This window comes from Pan troglodytes, chromosome 21 (assembly GCF_028858775.2).
Source record: "Pan troglodytes isolate AG18354 chromosome 21, NHGRI_mPanTro3-v2.0_pri, whole genome shotgun sequence".
NCBI lineage: Eukaryota > Metazoa > Chordata > Mammalia > Primates > Hominidae > Pan > Pan troglodytes.
The window spans coordinates 9,296,823-9,319,520 of NC_072419.2; the positions used below are offsets into that span (position 1 = coordinate 9,296,823).

Sequence of the window (22,698 nt, forward strand, 5' to 3'; positions counted from 1 at the left end):
CCCGAACACTACAGTTGACTTTGCCCTGTTTAGGAAACCCTAGGACAAACTCTCCGCTCCTTCGCCCGCCCCTGCCCGACATGTCCCGGGGCCTCACTCGGGTCAGCCAGCGGACTCCGCTCAATGCCGCCATGTTTCCCGCAGGAAGTCGCGTGGGAAGTGACGCCTGAAGCTGGCGCGGCCCCGTACCCCGACTTCCGGCCTGTACTGAGTTCCTGGTATTTGTCTCTCTGCGCCAACCAGCACTGCTGGCTCACGCCTGTTTCTCCTTTTTCTTGCCGGTGGGGAGGTCATGGGATGCGCAAGCACTTTGTCTCTTGCTTTGTTTTCAGTCGCCATATTTAATCTACGTCGAAACTTCAAAATAACATTGGGGGAAAAATGTAGCGTCATGTTTATCAGACGAGGACCTGAGCTTAACAAGCGATTGAGAGAAAATCCTTGGGAAGCTGTTAAAATTTTTGTGTCAATGCGTTTGTTATTCTTTTAACCAGTACTCACTGAATACCTGTATGTCAGGCTCTCGAGGAATACAGTACAGACATGGGAGGTGTGTGTCGGGTTTCTCCGCCAGTCTCCGAGAGTGCCCAGGACCTCTGTATTACCCGTCGCCTCGTAGTTTTTTCTTACAGGGTTTTGTTCTTTGCTCTGACAGTTATTTCCCTAATAGTGTGTCCCGGACTTGAACTCCCCAGGACAGGCCCATAACTAGTGTCAGAAATGAGTTCAAGCGTGTAAGTGTGACTAAAGGGAATTTCAGACTGATCCTTAAAGTAACAATCATAAAAACTAAAAAAAAGCCTGGACAACATAGGGAGACCGCGACTCTACAAAAAATTTAAAAATTAGCCAGGCGTGGTGACACACCTGTAGTCCCAGCTACTTAGGAGGCTGAGGTGGGAGGATCACTTAAGCCCGGGAGGTGGAAGCCGTAGTGAGCCGTGATGGCACCACTGCACTCCAGCCTGGGAGACGGGGCGAGACCTGTCTCAAGACAATTCCAGTCACGATTTTTTTTTTTTTTTTTTTGAGACAGAGTCTCGCTCTGTCGCCCAGGCTGGAGTGCAGTGGTGCGATCTCGGCTCACTGCAAGCTCCGCCTCCTGGGTTCATGCCATTCTCCTGCCTCAGCCTCTCGAGTAGCGCCCGCAATCACACCTGGCTAATTTTTTTTTTTTTTTTTTTTTTTTTTTGTATTTTTAGTGGAGACGGGGTTTCACCGTGGTCTCGATCTCCTGACGTCGTGATCCGCCCGCCTCGGCCTCCCAAAGTGCTGGGATTACAGGCGTGAGCCACCAAGCCCGGCCTCCAGTCACGATTTTAGGTGTGTACAATTGACACACCTAAAGACAAACTGGTACAGGAAGATTTGCCTCACCCACTCTTATGGAAGTATGGTTTTGGATCACCTATCCAGATGGACCAGAGCTCTTGTTAAAAGTGCAGACTTGTGAGTCATACTTCATTTGCTGAATCCAAATCTCAGTGATGGGGGCCCAGAAAATATATCTCTAACAGGCTCCCCGTTAATACACACTGAAATTTAAGAACCACTAGCTAGGTTCTCTGTGATAAGTTCCTCCTTCGTATATACCTCAACCAGCCAAAAAGGTGGCAACGCAAAGGCATTCCCAGTGCTTCTATTCTTGGGGAATATGCATAGGCTTTGTGCCTCCTCTGCAATCCTTTAGGTGAGACATTCTCCTATATAGTAGTAGGATGAGAAGATTAAACTAGGTAATGTGTAAGAGTTTTGAACAAATGAAAAGTACTGGGTAAATATAGAGCTGTTATTATAGCTAATATAATATTAGTATAACACACTCCTCTATTTCCATTCATATATCCCATGAAACCAACCAAAACCAGAGAGCACCACCGTCTTGCTCCCATAGACTCCCTCGTCCCAGCTTCCACATCACTATTAATATTCGTCACTATTTTTCTTCTCCAAATATTTATCCTTCTGACTAAGAAAAAAATGGAAGATTTATAACCTCTGCCTCCCAGGTTCAAGCGATTTTCCTGCCTCCGCCTCCCTGGTAGCTGGGATTACAGGCACGCGCCACCACACCCGGCTAATTTTTGTATTTTTATTAGAGACAGGGTTTCACCATGTTGGCCAGGCTGGTCTTGAACTCCTGACCTTAGGTGATCTGCCAACCTCAGCCTCCCAAAGTGCTGGGATTACAGGCATGAGCCACCGCACCCCGCCAAATTTACTCTTTTTAAAAAACTACATTTTCTGTTACGTCAGGAAATGTAGGATAAGAAAGAAGAGAGATGTACCATCTTAATCCAATCTCTGATAATAATCTAATTTTCTTGAGGGTGACTACATCATTTCCATCCCTAAATTCTGCACAGACTTTTTCCCCACCTAACACTCAAAAAATATCTGCTAACTGATAAAACACTAAGTGGCCATCACCAGGGTGAAAGGAACTGATGGAGGCTACCAGTGGACACAGGCCAAGGAGATGAGACCATTATTGTCTGAAGGCCACTGTGTTCTCCCCATGAACTCAGCAAGCTCTCCTGGCCTTCAAGTCCCCATGAGGGCATCTTTGACCAATACTGCCTGATAATGGAGAAATCCTGTCAGGACCTTTGAAAAGTTTCTTAACCAATCTCCTGGGGGATGGGAGGGAGGTTATACCATCTTGTTCTCTTCTAACTGTTGTGGAGTCTCCTCTGCTTAACACAAGAGGCTATAATGATGGATAAGCTGCCTACACTTGAGTGTTCAGTGTGAAGCTGAGTGACTTGAATGTCTGCTTCCCAGGCCTGCAAATCCTCCAGCACAGGAGTCCTGACTTGGGATCTACAGAACCCCCTAGGTGCCCATGAATAGGAATCAGCACTGTGAACCTGGATGGGGAAAAACCAAAAATCACATCTTTATTCTCACTAACCTCTAACTGAAGTTTAGCATTTCCTTTCATTATGAATGCAGGTCACAGATTACAGTGCTGCCTGTAGTACTGTTGACTTTGTCAATCATAAAAAGTATAGATATTTTCATACCACATTTTAGTTGTAGTAGATCTCTTAAAATATCACTTACTTTAATCCCTATTTTTACATTATTTGACCCAATGCTAGATTGTGTTATTTAATGAATTAATAAAGCAGCAAACATAGTAGTATGTTACAAGGTAGCTTTTATTCCTTTTCTCTTTTTAGAGAGATGGTTTCAGTCTGTTCCCCAGGCTAGGGTGTGATCACGGCTCACTGTAACCTCAAACTCCTGGGCTCAGGTGATCCTCCCACCTCAGCCTCCCAAGTAGCTGGGACTACAGGCATGCGCCACCATGCCTAGCTAATTTTTAAATATTTTGTAGACATGAGGTCTTGCTATGTCGCCCAGGCTTGTCTTAATCGTATTTGTCTTGTAATTCTATTTATTTTATATACTTAAAAGTCTCTTTTTTTTTTTTTTTTTTGGAGACAGAGTCGCTCTGTTGCCCAGGCTGAAGAGCAGTGGGCGATCTCAGCTGAGTGCAAGCTCCGCCTCCCGGGTTCGCACCATTCTCCTGCCTCAGCCTCCGGAGTAGCTGGGACTACAGGCGCCCGCCACCACGCCCAGCTAATCTTTTTGTATTTTTAGTAGAGACAGGGTTTCACCGTGTTAGCCAGGATAGTCTCGATCTCTTGACCTCGTGATCCACCCGCCTCGGCCTCCCAAAGTGCTGGGATTACAGGCTTGAGCCACTGCACTCGGCCTAAAAGCCTCTTCTAAGAAAGGTTCCACAGGCTTCACCAGCCTTCCAAACAGGTCCACTGCACACAAAAGTTTCAGAATTTCTGGTGTAGTAGGCCTACTGGATCTTTTTCTGAAACCATGAACAATCAAAAGAGTAATATAACCAATGACAATTCCTTGAAAATTAAAGTATGAAAAAGCTTCTTGGGAGAATTTGATCTGTGATTGAACGGATAAACAGAATTACAGAGGAGAAGTGATTACACTCAGGGAAAATGGAAATGTAAGCAAAGCTACTGTTTCAGATCAACTGCCCTAGAAGCAGAGCCCAAGACAGGGATTCTATGCAATTGACCTGTTGAAGGAGTGCTCTCAGGAGAAACACATCAGAAGGTGAATGAGCAGAATGTGGAGGGGAAGGAGCTCAGCGAGATGTGGCCTCAGCCAGAGTCCACCTCAGCCCCATCTCCTGGGGAGCTCTGGAGCATTAGTGACAACTCAAGGTTGTCATGATTTGAGACAAGGCTTAACAACCCTGCTTTGCCCCTGCATGGCATAGGCCAGGGCCAATCCTTCAGAGAAGGAGGAAGCTTTGAGCCGTTAGTGGCAAATACCTGAAGCAACTGGGGGAATGGATACACCAGCTTGCCAAGAGGACCTGGCCAAGGCAGACACTACCTTGCGGAGGTGACAGTGAACATAGCGTGCTGACGAACAGTGAGGTGGGCAGATATATTTGAGGAGATGAGTTATAGTGAGGATTGGTGAGTAAGTAGGACTGGTGCATGTTCAAGGTCCGAGAGAAACAGAGAGAGTTTTGTGAGCAATACTAAGCACCCTGTTGAGGTTGGTGACTGTGAAGTTTATTGTGGTGCAATTGTGTGTGATTTCACGGTGAGAGCAAACCAAAAGTGAGTTCATCCAAAAGTGATATTTTGCTAGAGAGTGGTACAAGGGAGTTGAGAGTGTTGGCAAAATGGGATCAGGAGGCAAGTGAAGACAGAAGAGATCTAATCAACAGGCAGCTGAGGAAAGAATCAAAGACCCCCCCCCCAAAATATTCAAAGAGTAGTACTTGTGGGAGTTGTTGAGCAAGTAAGATGGGAAGAGAGGACGCTGCTTCCACCAGTGGTTTTGGAGGTGGAGTAGATGCTGGTGATAATGAAGTCCCAGATAGGAAATGGGAGTGGATGCCAAGGAGATCTCAAGGACCCTGCAGATGAGGACTCAAACCCACAATATTGATGAGGCATCCATGTCACCATGGGAGTCAACGAGGATAGTGGCCTCAGCTGAGGCAGGGAAAAGCTGGGATCCAAGTGACATAGTCTTCTCTTGATAAGCAAGAGAGACCAGGAGATGAGAGATGGCAGAGAATGAGAGAGGTGATATCAGTTACCAGAAAGAGCCCCTAAAAGGCAACACTTCTTTTTTTCCATTAGTTTTAATATAAAATTTTGCTTTAGTACTTTTAATTAGATAACCCTCTTTTAAAAATATATATTTTTAAAATATATTTTTTTCTTACCATACCAACCACAGCCCCAATCTTTTTGCCCTAACCTCAGAATCAGTTAGTTGTCCGCTTTAAAACCCTTTTCTTACACACACACACACACACACACACACACACACACACACACACAGAATATATAGTATTGTTTTTGGTGTATGAGTGTGTGCGTCGGAATAAATGGTTTCATACTCTATATACTTACTGTTTTATAATTTACCTTCTTCACTCAACACTGTATCTCAGATGTCTTAGAGATCTAAGACACCATATCTTAGAGAATGAGCAGCCTCATTGTTTTATTCCGTAATATGAATTTACTAAATTTATTGAGCCTCTTTTTTTGAGACGGAGTCTTACTCTGTCACTCAGGCTGGAGTGCAATGGCACAAAATTGGCTCACTGCAAGCTCCACCTCCCGGGTTCAAGTGATTCTCTTGCCTCACGCCCAGATAATTTTTTGTACTTTTAGTAGAGACAGGGTTTCACCATGTTGGCCAGGCTGGTCTCAAACTCCTGACCTCAGGTGAGCCACCCGCCTCAACCTCCCAAAGTGCTGGAATTACAAGCATGAGCCACCGAGCCCGGCCTGAGCCTTTCTTAAATTGATGATAGTGTGGTTTCTAGTTTGGGCCATTATCAGCAACATTGCTGTGTACATATCTTTATATCAGGTTGTCCAATCTTTCAGCTTCCCTGGGCCCATATTGGAAGACGAATTGTCTTGGGCCACACATAAAATACACTAACACTAATGGTAGTCGATGATCTAAAAAAAAAAAAAAAGGAAAAAAAGCTCATGTATTTTACAAAAGTTTTACGGATTCGTGTTGGGCTGCATTCAAAGCCGTCCTGGGCCGTGGGCTGGACAAGTTTACTGTACATCTTTCTTTGTACACACGATGAATGTCACAAAGAGCCCACAAAGCACCTGTACCATGTGTATGTTTCGGTTATGAATATGTTCTGCAATAAACAGAAAACTCATTAAACAAATATGGGTTGTTTTTCCCCCCTCACCTCTGAAGGTAAGGAGTTACTGAGAATGGTTGAGCTGCTTGGTGATGCCCCAGGGATCCAGGCTGTCTTCCCTTCTGCTCTGCCAGCCTTAGTGTGTTGTCTGATGTCCTCATCCTTGGTGCTTCATAGTCACAATATGACTGCTGTTGCTCTGGACATCACTTCTGCATTCAGAGATGGAAAAGAAGAAATAACAGTCCCAGCCACAACCACTTCTTCTTATCAGAAATGTAAAAACATTCCCAGAAGGTTTCTTAGGACTCACAGGCCAGAACCAAATCCATGACCGCTCCTACTGCAAGGAAGTCTAGGAAAGAGAGGAATAGATTTCCCTGATTGGCTTAAACGAATACTTCACATCCTAGCTGCACATTACAATCACCTGGGAGCTCTAAAAAATACCTATCTGGGCTTCACCTCCAGAGGTTTTGATATAATTGGTCTGGGATGGGGCCTATTCACTGCTGTTTTGAAAAGCTCCATGGATGACTCTAAAAACTGACCAGAGTTGAGAACCACTGGGTTCCACCAATCATGATCCTTCATCTAGGGCTGGGCAGGTGTATAAGTGAGGATTATATTCAGTTGCAAGTGACAACATACAACATACCAAGCCTAAACAAGAGAGGAGTTTATTTATTGCTCACATAAAAGTTCAGCAGGCTGAGTGCAGTGGCTCATTTTTGTAATCTCAGAACTTTGGGAGGCTGAGGCAAGAGGAAGCCAGGAGGTCAAGACCAACCTGGGCAACATAATGAACCCTCTACTTCTACAAAAATAAAAAAAAAAAAAATCAGTGATCAATGGTCCAGGGCTGGAAGGGCCTGCATGGTGTCAAGGCACAGACTCATGATCTTGCTGGCCCACCTCCCATGGCCTTCATTCCCAAGGTCATTCAAGATCCAAGATGGTTATTCCAGCTCCAGCATTCCAATGGCAGGAAGAAGGACAGAGAAATAGAAGAGCAGAGGCCCACAGACCTTTACTGGCACTTCCCAGAAGTTGCACACACCATTTCTGCTTACCTCCCATGTGAAACAGAAGTGTGCTGGTCCTTTCCTTCTAGGCTCTAAATTTTTTCACAAGACTTCGTCTACCTCAAGATGATAAGCATATTCTCCAATATTTTTTCTAATGCTCTCCTAGTGTGGTGTATTTATGTGGTTTCAGTGATTAGTTTATCTGAAGTTTAGTTTTACAAAAGATAAATGATAAAGACCTAACTTTATGATTTTTCCAAGGCTAATTGCCCAGTATCATTCATTATTTTTTCTTCCAGATAAGTAATTCTACCGAAGTATTCTGTCAAATACCAAATTCCCACATATATATTAGGTCAAGCCAAGTGAAACTGCTGATACCTATCACCTTGACCCAGCTTTATTTTCTCAATTATACCAGTTACTACGAGACATCATATTATGCATTTCTGCTTTTTTTTTTCTTTTGAGACAGAGTCTCACTCTGTCACCCAGGCTGGAGTGCAGTGGCACGATCTCAGCTCACTGCAACCTCTGCCTCCCAGGTTCAAGCAATTCTCCTGCCTCAGCCTCCCAAGTAGCTGGGATTATGGGCATGCACCACCACACCTGGCTAAATTTTGTATTTTTAGTAGAGATGAAGTTTCACCATGTTGGCCAGGCTGGTCTTGAACTCCTGACCTCAAGTGATCCACCCACCTCAGCCTCCCAAAGTGCTAGGATTACAGGCATGAGCCATCACGTCCAGTCTGTATTTATTCTTAAAGTATATTATTGCTTGTGTTTGCAGGGAGCAACCTTGAGGAATGAGGAACTATCTTCCTAAAGAGCAGACTTGCTTATTCCCTGATGTGAAAGGGGTGGGTTCCCCAAGCTCAGTGTTCCCCTAGATGCCACACAAACCCACAGCATCCACCAGGGCCCTCCACATTGCCCCCTGGAGGACAAGGGGACAGGGGGACAAGGGAGTCAATATAAACATGCTGCCTAGGCTGCTTGCTGTGCCTTAATAAAGTCCTTTGTCTCTGACTCGGGAGTCTCATCTTTGCCAGCATGCATGAAACAGTAAGAGGCGAATTATTCACACATCAGCAGGGAAAATTCAAATGCCAGGCCCTGACAGTTTTGGCAATGAGGACAGGCTGCTGATAAACATGACTTTCTGGAAGAGGAAGGATAAGGACCTTATGGACCAGATTAGGGGATATGAAAAGACTCCTTGGCATATGTTAGTGGATCCTCTCACCCAAATGGTGGGTGGCAGGGGTAGGGTGGATAGGATAAGGAGCTCACACTGTCCTACCTTAATGAGTTTAAGCAATGAGAGGTAGGGTTGAAACAAGCCACTCAAACGGTGCTTCGTTTCTTGCTCAGGAGGAGGAAGGGATGTTATGACAAGGGGGCAGCAGGCCCCACAGCTGCACTCAAAAGGCAACATGGATGTGGCTGCTGAGTCAAAGAATCCCCAAAGCTGAAATACATGGTATCAGCCATCATGTTTGATACAGAGCTTCACAGTGACCCCAAAACACTACAAGGTATTTGGCTAAGCCCCACAGGTGGCCACTGGAAGCCTTGCTCACTGGCACAGGCTCGCTCTCTCCCTTGTGTTCCCCAATCCCTCTATTCCCACTCTACTCCACCTTCGGCTGCTTTTATTTGATTTATTAATTTATTTATTGAGATAGGGTCTTGCTCTGTCACCCAGGCTGGAGTGCAGTGGCATGATCACGGCTCATTGCAGCCTCGACCTCTTGAGCTCAGGTGATCCTCCCACTTCAGCCTCGCTAATAGCTGGAACCACAGGTGCACACCACCACACCTGGCTTATTTTTTGTAGAGCCGGGGTTTCGCCATGTTGCTCAGGCTGGTCTTGAACTCCTGGGCTCCAGCGATCCACCTGCCTTGGCCTCCCAAAGTGCTGGGATTACAGGCGTGAGCCACTGTGTCTGGCTCGGCTGTTGTAATGAAAAAGCTGAGTATGCTGGGGAACTTCACGGAGGCAAAGTCCTCAAAACTTGTATATCTCTGTTGGGCCCAAGTGCCCAATTCACTATCTTACCTAGTTCCGTGGATGGGTGCAGAGATGGCTGAAGGCACCACCCCAGGACTGCAGTGTGGACTGGGGACAAAATGAAAGGGGCCTCGGGGCTTGGGAACTCTCTGGATGGACACTGGAGCTACACAGAGGAAGCAGCAGCAATGCCAACCCTGAAGCCAGGGGCCAGGGAGAAATAAAAGCCTCCTAGCTGCACCCTGTGAGCTAGCCTGAGCTCCTGGCAGCTGTCGCTTTTGCTCCTGATGTGCACACACTAAACACCTTGGTTTGTTTTCCCAGAAGGTAAAAAATCCCCCAAGTTCAACTGATAGGCTTTGAGCAAAGTTTGCAGTGGAAGAAGGCAAATTAAGTAACGCTCCATGTGGGGCCCTTGGGCCAATTCAGTGGCTTTCACTGCAAATGTATTACTGGTATTGATGCTCATACCGGCCTGTACTGCCAATGCCCATAAGTGTCAGATGGGATTAGCCCTTTCAGAGACTGCCGCATGTGGAAAGGTGGTTCCTGAACCCTCTTAGATGGTCCAGGAGAAACAGTTTAGACTTTCAAGAGGGAGGCCAGGTGCAGTGGCTCATGCCTGTAATCCCAGCACTTTGGGAGGCTGAGGCTGGGAGATGACGAGGTCAGGTGTTTGAGACCAGCCTGGCCAACATGGTGAAACCTGGTCTCTACTAAAAATACAAAAAGTAGCCGGCCGTGGTGGCGGGCGCCTGTGATCCCAGCTACTCAGGAGGCTGAGGTAGAAGAATCGCTTCAACCCAGGAGGAAGAGGTTGTAGTGAGCCGAGATCGTGCCACTGCATTCCAGCCTGGGCGACAGAGCAAGACTCCATCTGAAAAAAAAAAAAAAAAAAAAATCAGGAAGGAAAAGGGAAATCTGAACATTAGTCTCAAAGGCGGCCAGATTACTCAGAGGCTGTTCTCAAGCACAATAGCACCACCTGCCTGACACACTCACCAAGCACATCGCTTAAAAAAAATTGTTTAGAGGCCAGGTGCAGTGGCTCACGCCTGTAATCCCAGCACTTTGGGAGGCCGAGGCAGGTGGTTCACCTGAGGTCAGGAGTTCAAGACCAGCCTGACCAATATGGTGAAACCCTGTCTCTACTAAAAATACAAAAATTAGCCGGGCATGATGGCATGCGCCTGTAGTCTCAGCTACTCCGGAGGCTGAGATAGGAGAATTGCTTGAGCCCAGGAGGCGGAGGTTGTGGTGAGCTGAGATCACGTCACTGCGTTCCAGCCTGGGTGACAGCGAGACTCGGTCTAAAAAAAAAAAAAATTGTTTAGAGAGTGGTTGCTGATCTGTCACCCAGGCTAGAGTGCAGTGACACCATCAGAGCCCCCTGCAGTCTTGAATTCCTGGGCTCAAGCCATCCTCTCACCTCACTGTCCTGAGCAGCTGGAACGACAACTGTGAGCTACCATGCCCGGCTAATTTTACAAAATTTTTTATAGACGTGGTCTCTCAGGCTGGTCTTAAACTCCTTGCCCTCAGGTGATCCTTCCATCCCACCACACCTGGCCCCATCCCTCCCCCATCCCCCTTTTTTGTTTGAGACAGTCTCTCTCTGTCGCCCAGGCTGGAATGCAGTGGCACAATCACAGCTCATTGCAGCCTGGAACTCCTGGGCTCAAGCAATCCTCCCCACTCAGCCTCCTGAGTAGCTTGGTGCCTGCCACCACATACCATGCCAGCTAATTTTAAAAATACATTTTTGTAGAGATGAGATCTTGCTTTGTTCCCAAGGCTGGTCTTGAACTCCTGGCTTCAAGTGATCCTCCCTCCATAATCCCAAAGCCCTGGGACTACAGGCCTGAGCCACCACATCCGGCCCCATCCCCTATTTTATTTTATTTTATTTTATTTTATTTTATTTTATTTTATTTTATTTTATTAAGACAGAGTCTTGCTCTGTCTCCCCGGCTGCCAGGCTGGAGTGCAGTGGCATGATCTCAGCTCATTGCAACCTCCACCTCCCAGGTTCAAGCTATTCTCTTGCCTCAGCTTCCCGAGTAACTGGGACTACAGGCATGCACAACCACACCTGGCTTTTTTGTTTGGTGGTTGTTTTTAAGTAGAGACAGAGTTTCACCATGTTGGCCAGGCTGATCTTGAACTCCTGACCTCAAGCGACCTGCCCTCCTCGGCCTCTCAAAGTGCTGGGATTACAGGCATGAAACACCATGCCAGGCCCCCATCCCCTTTTTAAAAAGGTACCCACTAACTTGTTACTGACCCAAAAAGGTCCTGTGACTCTCCAAACTGACACTCCCATTTTGGGATGGGTCAACTTGGATTTGGTGGCTATTAAGGGAGGGGCACAAAAGGCATTATTAATCCAATGGAAATAACTGTATTCAGGAACACAGCTGGCCTGGTCCTAATATTAGCTGGGTTTTACATGAAAAAGTGGCAGCAAAAATCCCTTCAGGGGAAATCTTTTCCTTACTTCCCCACTTGAAGCAAAGCTGCTGGCTCAATGGGGCCCTCAAGTCACAGAGGGTTCCCTAGGCACCTGGCCTGGTACAATGATGGTTTGGCTAGGCTGACACCTTATAGTGTCCACGTTCAACCTCAGCACCAGCTATGCAGAACCAAAAACAGGCATGGGCTGGGCGTGGTGGCTCGTGCCTGTAATCCCAGCACTTTGGGAGGCCGAGGCGGGTGGATCACTTGAGGTCAGGAGTTCCAGATCAGCCTGGTCAACGTGGTGAAACCCCGTCTCTACTAAAAATACAAAAATTAGCCGGGCGTGGTGGCGTGCATCTGTAATCCCAGCTACTTGGGAGGCTAGGGGAAGAGAATTGCTTGAACTCAGGAGGCGAAGGTTGCAGTGAGCCGAGATCGCGCCATTGCACTCCAGTCTAGGCAACAGAGCGAGACTCCATCTCAAATTTTAAAAAATAATAATAAATAATAATTTTTAAAAAAAGCAAGCATGACTGCTCCACTCAATGGACAGAGCTCAAGGGAGTACTGATAGTTCTGGCCAATACTCCCCGTGATGAGCCCTTCTACATTTTTACTGCCTTTTGTGTGGTTGCCAATGGCCTAGCTATCTTGCCCACAAGACTGGAAGATTAAAGACATTCCCTATTGCAGCTGCATATTGTGGAAATAATTTCAGCTGCCAAGTTACTCACAGAGATGCCCATGGTAAGGGCCCTTCTCTAATGAGACAAACTGTAGTCAAGCTGCTGATCCAGACTTCACTGCCCATACCACCACCATCACCACCTAGATCCGTCATCGAACAAGACATAACAACACATTCACCATCGTGGACTGAGCACAAAGTCAAAAACTGTTTCAGGCCAGGCGCAGTGACTCACACCTGTAATCCTAGTACTTTGGGAGGCCAAGATAGGCGGATCACTTGACGTCAGGAGTTTGAGACCAGCCTGGCCAACATGGTGAAACCCCATCTCTACTAAAACTACAAAAAGTAGCCAGGTGTGGTGGCAGGCGCCTGTAATCCCACCTACTTGGGAGGCTGAGGCAGGAGATTCGCTTGAACCTGGGGGGCAGAAGTTGCAGTGAGCCGAGATCGCATCACTGCACAGTGAGACTCTGTCTCAAAAAACAACAACAACAACAACAAAACAACTATGTGTTTCTGATGCAGAAGACACCACTACATACCGCAGCTGTGGTGCCTCCCAAAATTTGAGCCATTTGTCTTGCAGGGAAGGAGGCCGCATTGCACACAGAGTATTGCCCCCAGTTGCTCCTGGATGATTGTCCAGATATCAGATAGCTGACCCCCTCCCCAGGCTGTGTCATTGGTGCCTCACTTCTGTCAGAACGTTTTCAGGTTACAATGTTGCTGTTCTTGTCTGTTCTAGTCTGAATAGAGTCTGTGGCCCCAGTCACACTATTTTGGCCCCTGAAACTAAGTCATGTTAAGTTTTTGGATTCTCAGACCACCTACAGTCTGACAGTGATGCACCTTTTATCGCAAAAGCCGCCCAACAATGGGCCAGTAGTCAAAGTATTCAATGGACATGCCAGGCTCCCTACCATCTGCTAGTATCTGGCATTATTGAGCACTGGAATGGCCTCCTCCAAAGCTTCTGACTACCTCCATCAACTCCTTCTGGGCCACATACTTCAGCGAGGCAGTATGATCACTGAATGCAGCTATCTCCAAAGATCATCTCCTTTCAGCCACTTCCTGGGTACTGATCAGGATGAAAACAGGTGGAGGGTTATACAGATCTATTCTGAAAAGTTGGGAGCATGGTGCTTCTTTTTTCTTTCCTCTCCCACCCCTAACCCAACAGCAACCCCACACCAGCCTGCTTGGTGCACCCTCCAGGTGTCAGCCCGGCAAAAGGGACTTAGGGGATTCAAACTTATTTCTAATTCTGGTTTAGCCACTTGGATTCTCTTAACAGATTAACCTGATCCCAGATCAGTGTACTCATTGAATACAATTGCCTGCCAAATTGAGTACATTTGTTGAGTACATTCCTTGCCAAGTTCTCTCACACTGGCTCACATAGGCCAAGGTGCGAGATACAATGGATGTCTGTAAATTTTGTAAAAATGTCCTTGTCTCACTCACGCCTCGCCCTAGCAGACAAAAGATCTGGGTATGAGTAGGGAAAGATCGGAGAAATGATGAAGTTATGGCTACTGGAATGAGATATGCTGCTTTCATAGCCAGGAAGCCTGCAAGAAGACACCTTAGATGCCACCAGGTGCAAACAGTGGAGAATGATCAGTGTGCTCTTTGTCCCCTAGATCCAGCATTGAAACCTAGAAAAACCATCATCTCGTTCATCTGAGTTGAGCAGCAGCTGCAGCTGACAGTCTTACCCTTTCTGGATTTATCATGCTGCCTGCATGCTATGAAAACAGGGGAATTCATAAGGAGGTGGCCAGTCCTGACTATTCAGTTGTGGCCTTTGCCAGCCATCAATGGCAGCTCCCAAATATGGAACCTCCCCTTACCCCATACATGCACAAACACCCATCCAGCACAACCTTGTTTGTCTGATTGGTACAAACACAGGCACTTTTCCTGTCACCCACGTGGCTTTGGTTCATGTATGGTGTCTGAGGATGCAAGCGTTAGGTGACACCATCCATGTGGCTAAACCAAACCAGTGTAATGATAATCCAAATCAGAATCAACAACAAATTCTGAATTCAGGTAACACGTAACCTTTTGGGTGTATGTTTGTGTGTGGGCCATATGATGTCTCTCCATTAGGGATGAGGGTTGCTTTTGGCCCATCTATCACTTCATATAATTACTGGAGATGACATTGAGGACCAGTAGATTAGTCTACAACTCACTTATGCAGGTCGTAATGGATAATGACCTGGCCTTAGACTGTATCCTGGCCTACTAAGGCCTACTGATCCCCTTGAGACTTATTCACAGGTGACTGAGTCTGAGACGCCGAGTGGCATTGTTGAAGCCAATACTGTTGGTTGGCCTCATCTTGCTTGAGGTTCTATTGGTAGTAAATTCTGTATGAGACAAATTGAGCAAATTTGGTCCCAGTCTAGGGTGATCAGATTGATTGGAGTGGCAGATGGAGTGGTATACTCATGGGAATATTCCACTTTGGCCAAGAATGTGTAAGGTCAATTATTGGGAGAGGAAAGCTGTCAGAGGCCCTGAACGTCCCAGCACATTTTTACTGAGTATGCCAAGACTACAAAGCCCTGACCCCTCTTTCCTGGGCTGTTTCTCAGGGTCGTGCATTGCAGTAAGCCACCTTGAGGAATGAGGTAATATCTCTCTCCAGGACAAAGAGCAGACTTGCTTACTGCTGTCTATGAAAGAGGGGGTTCCCCAGGCTCAATGTTGCTCACGTGGGACACAAACCCAGTGCATGCACAGAATCCATAAGGCTCCTTCCCATTTTCCTTGTGGAACTTAGGGAACAAGGGGAGCTGATGCAAACAGGATGCTTTTGCTACTTGCTATGCTGTGTTAATATGCTTTGCTTTGTCTCTAATCTAGGAATCTCCTGTCTTCTGCCAGCATTCATGAAACAGTAACAAAGTAACTTATCTTGAAAGGAGGGCAAAATAAAATCCAAGATATTTATTTGTAGCAAAGTGAAAGAGAATAAACAGTAACTGCTAGAGAATGCCTTAGGCAAAAAGGCATCCTTGGATGTTGTCTTAGTTGGCTCAGGTTACCATCACAAAACGCCATAGACTGGGTGGCTTCAACAACAGAAATTTATTTTCTCAGAGTTCTGGAGGCTGGGAAGTCGAAGATCAAGGTACCAGTTGATTTGGGTCCTGGTGAGGGCTGTCTTCCTGGCTTGCACATGGTCACTTTCTCATTGTGTCCTCACAGAGTGGAGATTCAGAGTTTTAGTGTCCCTTCCTCTTCACATAAGGGCACTAGCCCTATCGGATAGGGATCCACCCTTATGACCTTTATCATTTCAGCCTTTATCACCTCCTCATAGCCTTTTTTTTTTTTTTTTTTTTTTTTTTTTTTTTTTTTTTGAGACAGTCTCGCTCTGTCACCAGGCTGGAGTGCAGTGGCGTGATCTCGGCTCACTGCAACCTCCGCCTCCCAGGTTCAAGTGATTCTCCTGCCTCAGCCTCCTAAGTAGCTGGAACTACAGGTGCCCGCCACCACGCCCGGCTAATTTTTTGTATTTATAGTAGAGACAGGGTTTCACTGTGTTAGCCAGGATGGTCTCAATCTCCTGACCTCGTGATCTGCCCGCCTCAGCCTCCCAAAGTGTTGGGATTATAGGTGTGAGCCACCACGCCCGGCCTCCTCATAGCCTTTATCTCCAAATACAGTTAATTAGGGGGTTAGGATTTCAACATATGCATTCAAGGGAGACAAACATTCATTCCATAACAGGTGTCATTCAGGTTTCAGTTAAGGTTGGTGGTGACAGAAAGTTTTAAAAGAAATGTTGAAAATATGAGGAAGTTGGTTAATTTTGCAGAGGGGATTCTTTTTTTTTTTTTTTGACCTCAACCTCCCGAGTAGCTGGGACTGCAGGCATGTATCACCAGGCCTGGCTAATTTGTTGGAGCAACAGAGTTTCACCATTTGGCCAGGCTGGTCTGAAACTCCTGAGCTCAAGTGATTTGCCTGCCTTGGCCTCCAGAAGTGCTTGCATCTGTAAGCCACTGCCTTACAGATGGGATTCTGAAGGGCATGGCAGATGTTGGAGGTGAAGTGGTAGAGGACAGGTCAGGGCCAAGGAGAAACAGAGCATTATGGGACTGAGTATGTGGCCAGTGGGATCCACAGTTTCAGAGTTGAGAGACAAAAGCAGGCATGAGAAGCATAAAAAAGTTTTAATAAGTTAGAACTGGCTGGGTGCGGTGGCTCACGCCTGTAATCCCAGCACTTTGGGAGGCCGAGGCGGGTGGATCACGAGGTCAGGAGATCGAGACCATCCTGGCTAACATGGTGAAACCCCGTCCCTCCTAAAAATACAAAAATTAGCCGGACATTGTGGCGGGCGCCTGTAGTCCCACTTACTCAGAAGGCTGAGAGAGGAGACTGGCGTGAACCTGGGAGGCGGAGCTTGCAGTGAGCTGAGTTCGCGCCACTGCACTCCAGCCTGGGCGACAGAGCGAGACTCCATCTCAAAAAAAAAAAAAAAAAAAAAAAAGTTAAAACTATTGAAAGTTTGTGCTAGGAATACTACCTAGGAATGAAAACAAATGAATTATACTCTTATACACAACAACGTGGATAAATCTCACAGGTAATGATGAGTGAAAGCCAGATATTTAAAAACTACATAATGCATGATGTCATTTACATGAACTTCAAGAATGAGAAAAACTAGTTTATGGTGCAAGGAATCAGGAGGGGGTTACCTCTTGAGCGGCAAGTGTTCACTGGGAGTAGGCACCAGAGAGGATTTGGGGATGTTGAAAATGCCCTGTATCTTAATCTGAATGGTTGGTTATATGGGTGTATATGTGTGTAAAAATTTACCAACATGCGCATGTAATATCTGGGTACTTTGCTGTCAATTATGTCATAATTTTAAAAAGGCAAATAATTTTTTAACTAAAAACAAAGATGGATATTGGGCCAAAGTGATCATCCACATACATCTTGCCCACATAAAATGATCTTACCAGCAAAAAGAACAGCTGGGCTGGCTGCAATGGCTCATGCCTGTAATCTCAGCACTTTGGGAGGCCAGTGCAGGGGGATCATTTGAGCCCACGAGCTTGAAACCAACTTGGGCAACTTGGCAAGACCCTGTCACTACAAAAAAAAACTGTTTTTTTTTTTTTTCGAGATGGAGTTTTGCTCTTGTTGCCTAGGCTGGAGCAGAATTATGCGATCTTGGTTCACTGCAACCTCCGCCTCCCAGGTTCAAGTGATTCTCCTGCCTTGGCCTCCCAAGTAGCTGGGATTACAGGTGCCTGCCACCACCCCAGGTAATTTTTTTGTATTTTTAAAGACAGGGTTTCACCATGTTGGCCAGGCTGGTCTTGAACTCCTCACCTCAGATGATCCACCTGCTTCGGCTTCCCAAAGTGCTGGGATTACAGGCATAAGCCACCACTCCTGGCCTATAAAAATTTTTTTAGAAAATCAGCCAGGTGTGATGGTACAACCCTGTAGTCCAAGCTACTCAGGAGGCTGAGGCAGGAGGATCGCTTGAGCCCAGAGGTCCAGGCTGCAGTGAGCCAAAATCGAGCCACTGCACTCCAGTCTGGGCAAACAGAGTGAGACTCTGCATTTGAAAAAAAAAAAAAAAGAGGAAGAAAGAAGGGAGAAGAAGGGAGAAGGAGAAGAAGAAGAAAGAAGAAGAGAGGGGAAGAAGGGGAAGAAGGGGAAGAAGGAGAAGAAGGGGAAGAAGAAGGGGAAGAGAAGAAGAAGAAGAAGGAATTTCCCATATACAGCTTGGCACAGAATATGGGAGTCCGTCATCCAACATTTTGTTCAAATAAAGTAAGACCCTAGTCCTTGAGACCCACACAGGAGTGTGCTGGAATCGGATTGCTCAGGCTCTGAAGAGGCTATGGTGTGTCTCTCCTAACATGTTCAGTGATATCACATTAGTGGTTTGAAATCAGCCATGGTAGGAATGTGTAGTCACCACAAATTCAGCCAATGCTACAAAGCAAGTTTATTTTTTAAGAGGAAGCTGTTACCAGTACCATGCTGTTTTGGTTACTGTAGCCTTGTAGTATAGTTTGAAGTCAGGTAGCGTCATGCCTCCAGCTTTGTTCTTTTGGCTTACGATTGACTTGGCAATGCAGGCTCTTTTTTGGTTCCATATGAATTTTAAAGTAGTTTTTTTCCAATTCTGTGAAGAAAGTCATTGGTAGCTTGATGGGGATGGCATTGAATCTATAAATTACCTTGGGCAGTATGGCCATTTTCACGATATTGATTCTTCCTACCCATGAGCATGGAATGTTCTTCCATTTGTTTGTATCCTCTTTCATTGAGCAGTGGTTTGTAGTTCTCCTTGAAGAGGTCCTTCACATCCCTTGTAAGTTGGATTCCTAGGTATTTTATTCTCTTTGAAGCAATTGTGAATGGGAGTTCACTCATGATTTGGCTCTGTTTGTCTCTTATTGGTGTATAAGAATGCTTGTGATTTTTGCACATTGATTTTGTATCCTGAGACTTTGCTGAAGTTGCTTATCAGCTTAAGGAGATTTTGGGCTGAGACGATGGGGTTTTCTAGATATACAATCATGTCATCTGCAAACAGGGACAATTTGACTTCTTCTTTTCCTAATTGAATACCCTTTATTTCCTTCTCCTGCCTGATTGCCCTGGCCAGAACTTCCAATACTATGTTGAATAGGAGTGGTGAGAGAGGGCATCCCTGTCTTGTGCCAGTTTTCAAAGGGAATGCTTCCAGTTTTTGTCCATTCAGTATGATATTGGCTGTGGGTTTGTCATAAATAGCTCATTATTTTAAGATACGTCCCATCAATACCTAATTTATTGAGAGTTTTTAGCATGAAGAGTTGTTGAATTTTGTCAAAAGACTTTTCTGCATCTATTGAGATAATCATGTGGTTTTGTCGTTGGTTCTGTTTATATGCTGGATTATGTTTATTGATTTGGTACCAAAACAGAGATATAGACCAATGGAACAGAACAGAGCCCTCAGAAATAATGCCACACATCTACAACTATCTGATCTTTGACAAACCTGACAAAAACAAGAAATGGGGAAAGGATTCCCTATTTAATAAATGGTGCTGGGAAAACTGGCTAGCCATAGGTAGAAAGCTGAAACTGGACCCCTTCCTTATACTTTATACAAAAATTAATTCAAGATGGATTAAAGACTTAAATGTTAGACCTAAAACCATAAAAACCCTAGAAGAAAACCTAGGCAATACCATTCAGGACATAGGCACGGGCAAGGACTTCATAACTAAAACACCAAAAGCAATGGCAACAAAAGCCAAAATTGACAAATGGGATCTAATTAAACTAAAGAGCTTCTGCACAGCAAAAGAAACTACCATCAGAGTGAACAAGCAACCTACAGAATGGGAGAACATTTTTGCAATCTACTCATCTGACAAAGGGCTAATATCCAGAATCTACAAAGAACTCAAACAAATTTACAAGAAAAAAACAAACAACCCCATCAACAAGTGGGCAAAGGATATGAATAGACACTTCTCAAAAGAAGACATTTATGCAGCCAACAGACACATGAAAAAATGCTCATCATCACTGGTCATCAGAGAAATGCAAATCAAAACTACAATGAGATACCATCTCACACCAGTTAGAATGGCAATCATTAAAAAATCAGGAAACAACAGGTGCTGGAGAGGATGCAGCGAAATAGGAACACGTTTACACTGGTTGGTGGGACTGTAAACTAGTTCAACCATTGTGGAAGTCAGTGTGGCGATTCCTCAGGGATCTAGAACTAGAAATACCATTTGACCCAGCAATTCCATTACTGGGTATATACCCAAAGGAATATAAATCATGCTGCTATAAAGACATATGCATGGGTGTGTTTATTGCGGCACTATTCACAACAGCAAAGACTTGGAACCAACCCAAATGTCCAACAATGATAGACTGGATTAAGAAAATTTGGCATATATACACTATGGAATACTATGCAGCCATAAAAAATGATGAGTTCATGTCCTTTGTAGGGACATGGATGAAGCTGGAAACCATCATTCTCAGCAAACTATCGCAAGGACAAAAAACCAAACACGGCATGTTCTCACTCATAGGTGGAAATTGAACAATGAGAACACTTGAACACAGGAAGGGGAACATCACACCCCGGGGCCTGTTGTGGGGTGGGGGGAGGGATAGCATTAGGAGATATACCTAATGTAAATGACAAGTTAATGGGTGCAGCACACCAACATGGCACATGTATACATATGTAACAAACCTGCACGTTGTGCACATGTACCCTAGAACTTAAAGTATAATAAAAAAAAAAAAAAAGAGGAAGCTGTTAACCACTTACGGTTGCATCACTTGGCCACCAGCACCTCAGGCTTATCCATGAAGTAACTGCAGCTGAGAATAAGTCAGTAACTTGCCTACTGAGTTCAGGTCTCCAGACCCCAAGTCCGGTGTTCTTTCCACCACATGGCACATTCCAAGGACCTCGCTCCCCCAGGCCAAGCAGCCATTGAAGGCTAAGGAAAGAGGGAGCTTAAGACCTCTCTCCCCAACACCAGGAATAGGCCTGGGTGACACAGCAGAGTAGGGATAGGTGACAAGGGATAGGTGTGGGGGGCTCTTTTTATTTTTATTTTTTAAGACAGAGTCTCGCTCTGTCACCCAGGCTATAGTGCAGTGGCGCAATATGGGCTCACTGCAACTTTCACCTCCCAGGTTCAAGCAATTCTCCTGCCTCAGCCTCCTGAGTAGCTGGAACTACAGGTGCGTGCCACCACACCCAGCTAATTTTTTGTATTTTTAGTAGAAACGGGGTTTCACCATGTTGGCCAGGCTGACCTCAGGTGATCCACCTGCCTTGGCCTCTCAAAGTGGTGGGATTACAGGCATGAGCTACCGCGCCCGGCTGGGAGCTCATCTCTTTGGGGCACCCTGTGGGACCCCACATAGGCAATCAGTCATGAGTTTCTAACCTCTACCTCCCAGACAAGTATTCATCCACAAATATTTATCCTCCAAGGACTATTCACGGCACTATGGATACAGAAAAGAAGAAAAGAATCAAACATCTTCATCTGTAAGAGCTACAGGCCAGTAAATGACAGCACTTTTCTATTAAGAAACGCATCCCTCCCCACTGAACTTGTTTTAGTTTAGGTCTTTATTATCTCTTACCTGAACTGTTCCTACCCAACTCCAGGTCCCACCAGAAGATCTAGATTTTGGGAGACCTGAAGCTTATACAATTGGAGGAGTAATTCCTTAAGAAGAATACAAAATTATGAATACACAATTATATGTAACCATGTGAACCTGTCACAAGGAACATTCGAGGGTCCTTGGAAGGGGCCGGTGTAGATGAAAGCCTGAAGATTAAGCCTCATGGAGAATCAGCCTCTGCCAAGTCCTCTCCCCACTTCACCCGGGACAAGGGGAAAAATAGCTCCCTCCTGCCTACCCTATATTCCCCTCACCCCCCTACCCCTACCCCACCCTGCTCTACCTCAAGGATAATAGTTTCCTTTCTTCTTGCCCCCATTCCCCCACCCTCCTCCTACCTCCCCAGCAATTTGGGTTTTTGTTTTTGTTTTTTGAGACAGTCTCATTCTGTTGCCCAGGCTGGAGTGCAGTGGCACGATCGGCTCACTGCAACAGCCTCTTCCTCCTGGGTTCAAGCACTTCTCATGCTTTTTGTTTTTTTTAAATATTACGCTCTTGCTTTTTTGTTTTTAATGTAATAGTTTAAGTATAAATATTTGTCCCTAGTATCTATTTGGAAAATGAAATAAGCTGCTTAATGTCTCCAACAAAGACAGTTATATATCTTTCCTGCTTCCACAGGAAAACCCAAGGTGCTGAATGCCCAGAATAGCAACCTTACACAGGTATAGTGTTCAAAAGTTTGTAAAATTGTTTTCCTCGTGTTTAATTTTATTTCACCTTCACAACTGTGTGCTATCATTCTCATTTGATGGGAAACTGAGGCTCAGTATAAGTTTACAAATCCAGTGAGTGGCAGAGATGGGATTCTGACTTAAGTTCAGCATTTTAGGAAACTCAAGGCAGGCGCGGTGGCCCATGCCTGTAATCCCAGCACTTTGGGAGGCCAGGGTGGGTGGATCGCCTGAGGTCAGAAGGTCGGGACCAGCCTGGCCAACATGGCGAAACCCCGTCTCTACTAAAATTACAAAAATTAGCCAGGCGTGGTGGCGCACTCCTATAATCCCAGCTACTCGAGAGGCTGAGGAAGGAGAATCACTTGAACCCGGGAGGTGGAGGTTGCAGTGAGCCTAGCTCGTGCCACTGTACTCCA

At 45.7% G+C, this 22,698-nt stretch overlaps 1 protein-coding gene across 4 annotated transcripts in view; it reads right to left on the bottom strand.

The window, feature by feature from the left end:
* Positions 1-22,698, bottom strand: part of IDH3B (isocitrate dehydrogenase (NAD(+)) 3 non-catalytic subunit beta) — a 30,022-nt gene that overhangs the window by 5,734 nt on the left and 1,590 nt on the right. For 2 of the 4 annotated variants that reach the window (XM_024352098.2, XM_024352097.2), the window contains exons 2-3: positions 6,239-6,402; positions 98-357 (exon numbers count right to left, since the gene is read on the bottom strand). In XM_024352098.2, the coding sequence (XP_024207866.1) occupies positions 98-133 (36 nt within the window). In that variant the 5' untranslated portion in view covers positions 134-357; positions 6,239-6,402. The remainder of the gene's footprint in view (positions 1-97; positions 358-6,238; positions 6,403-22,698) is intronic. The other 2 variants (XM_063803246.1, XM_054674382.2) reach the window with 1 other exon arrangement.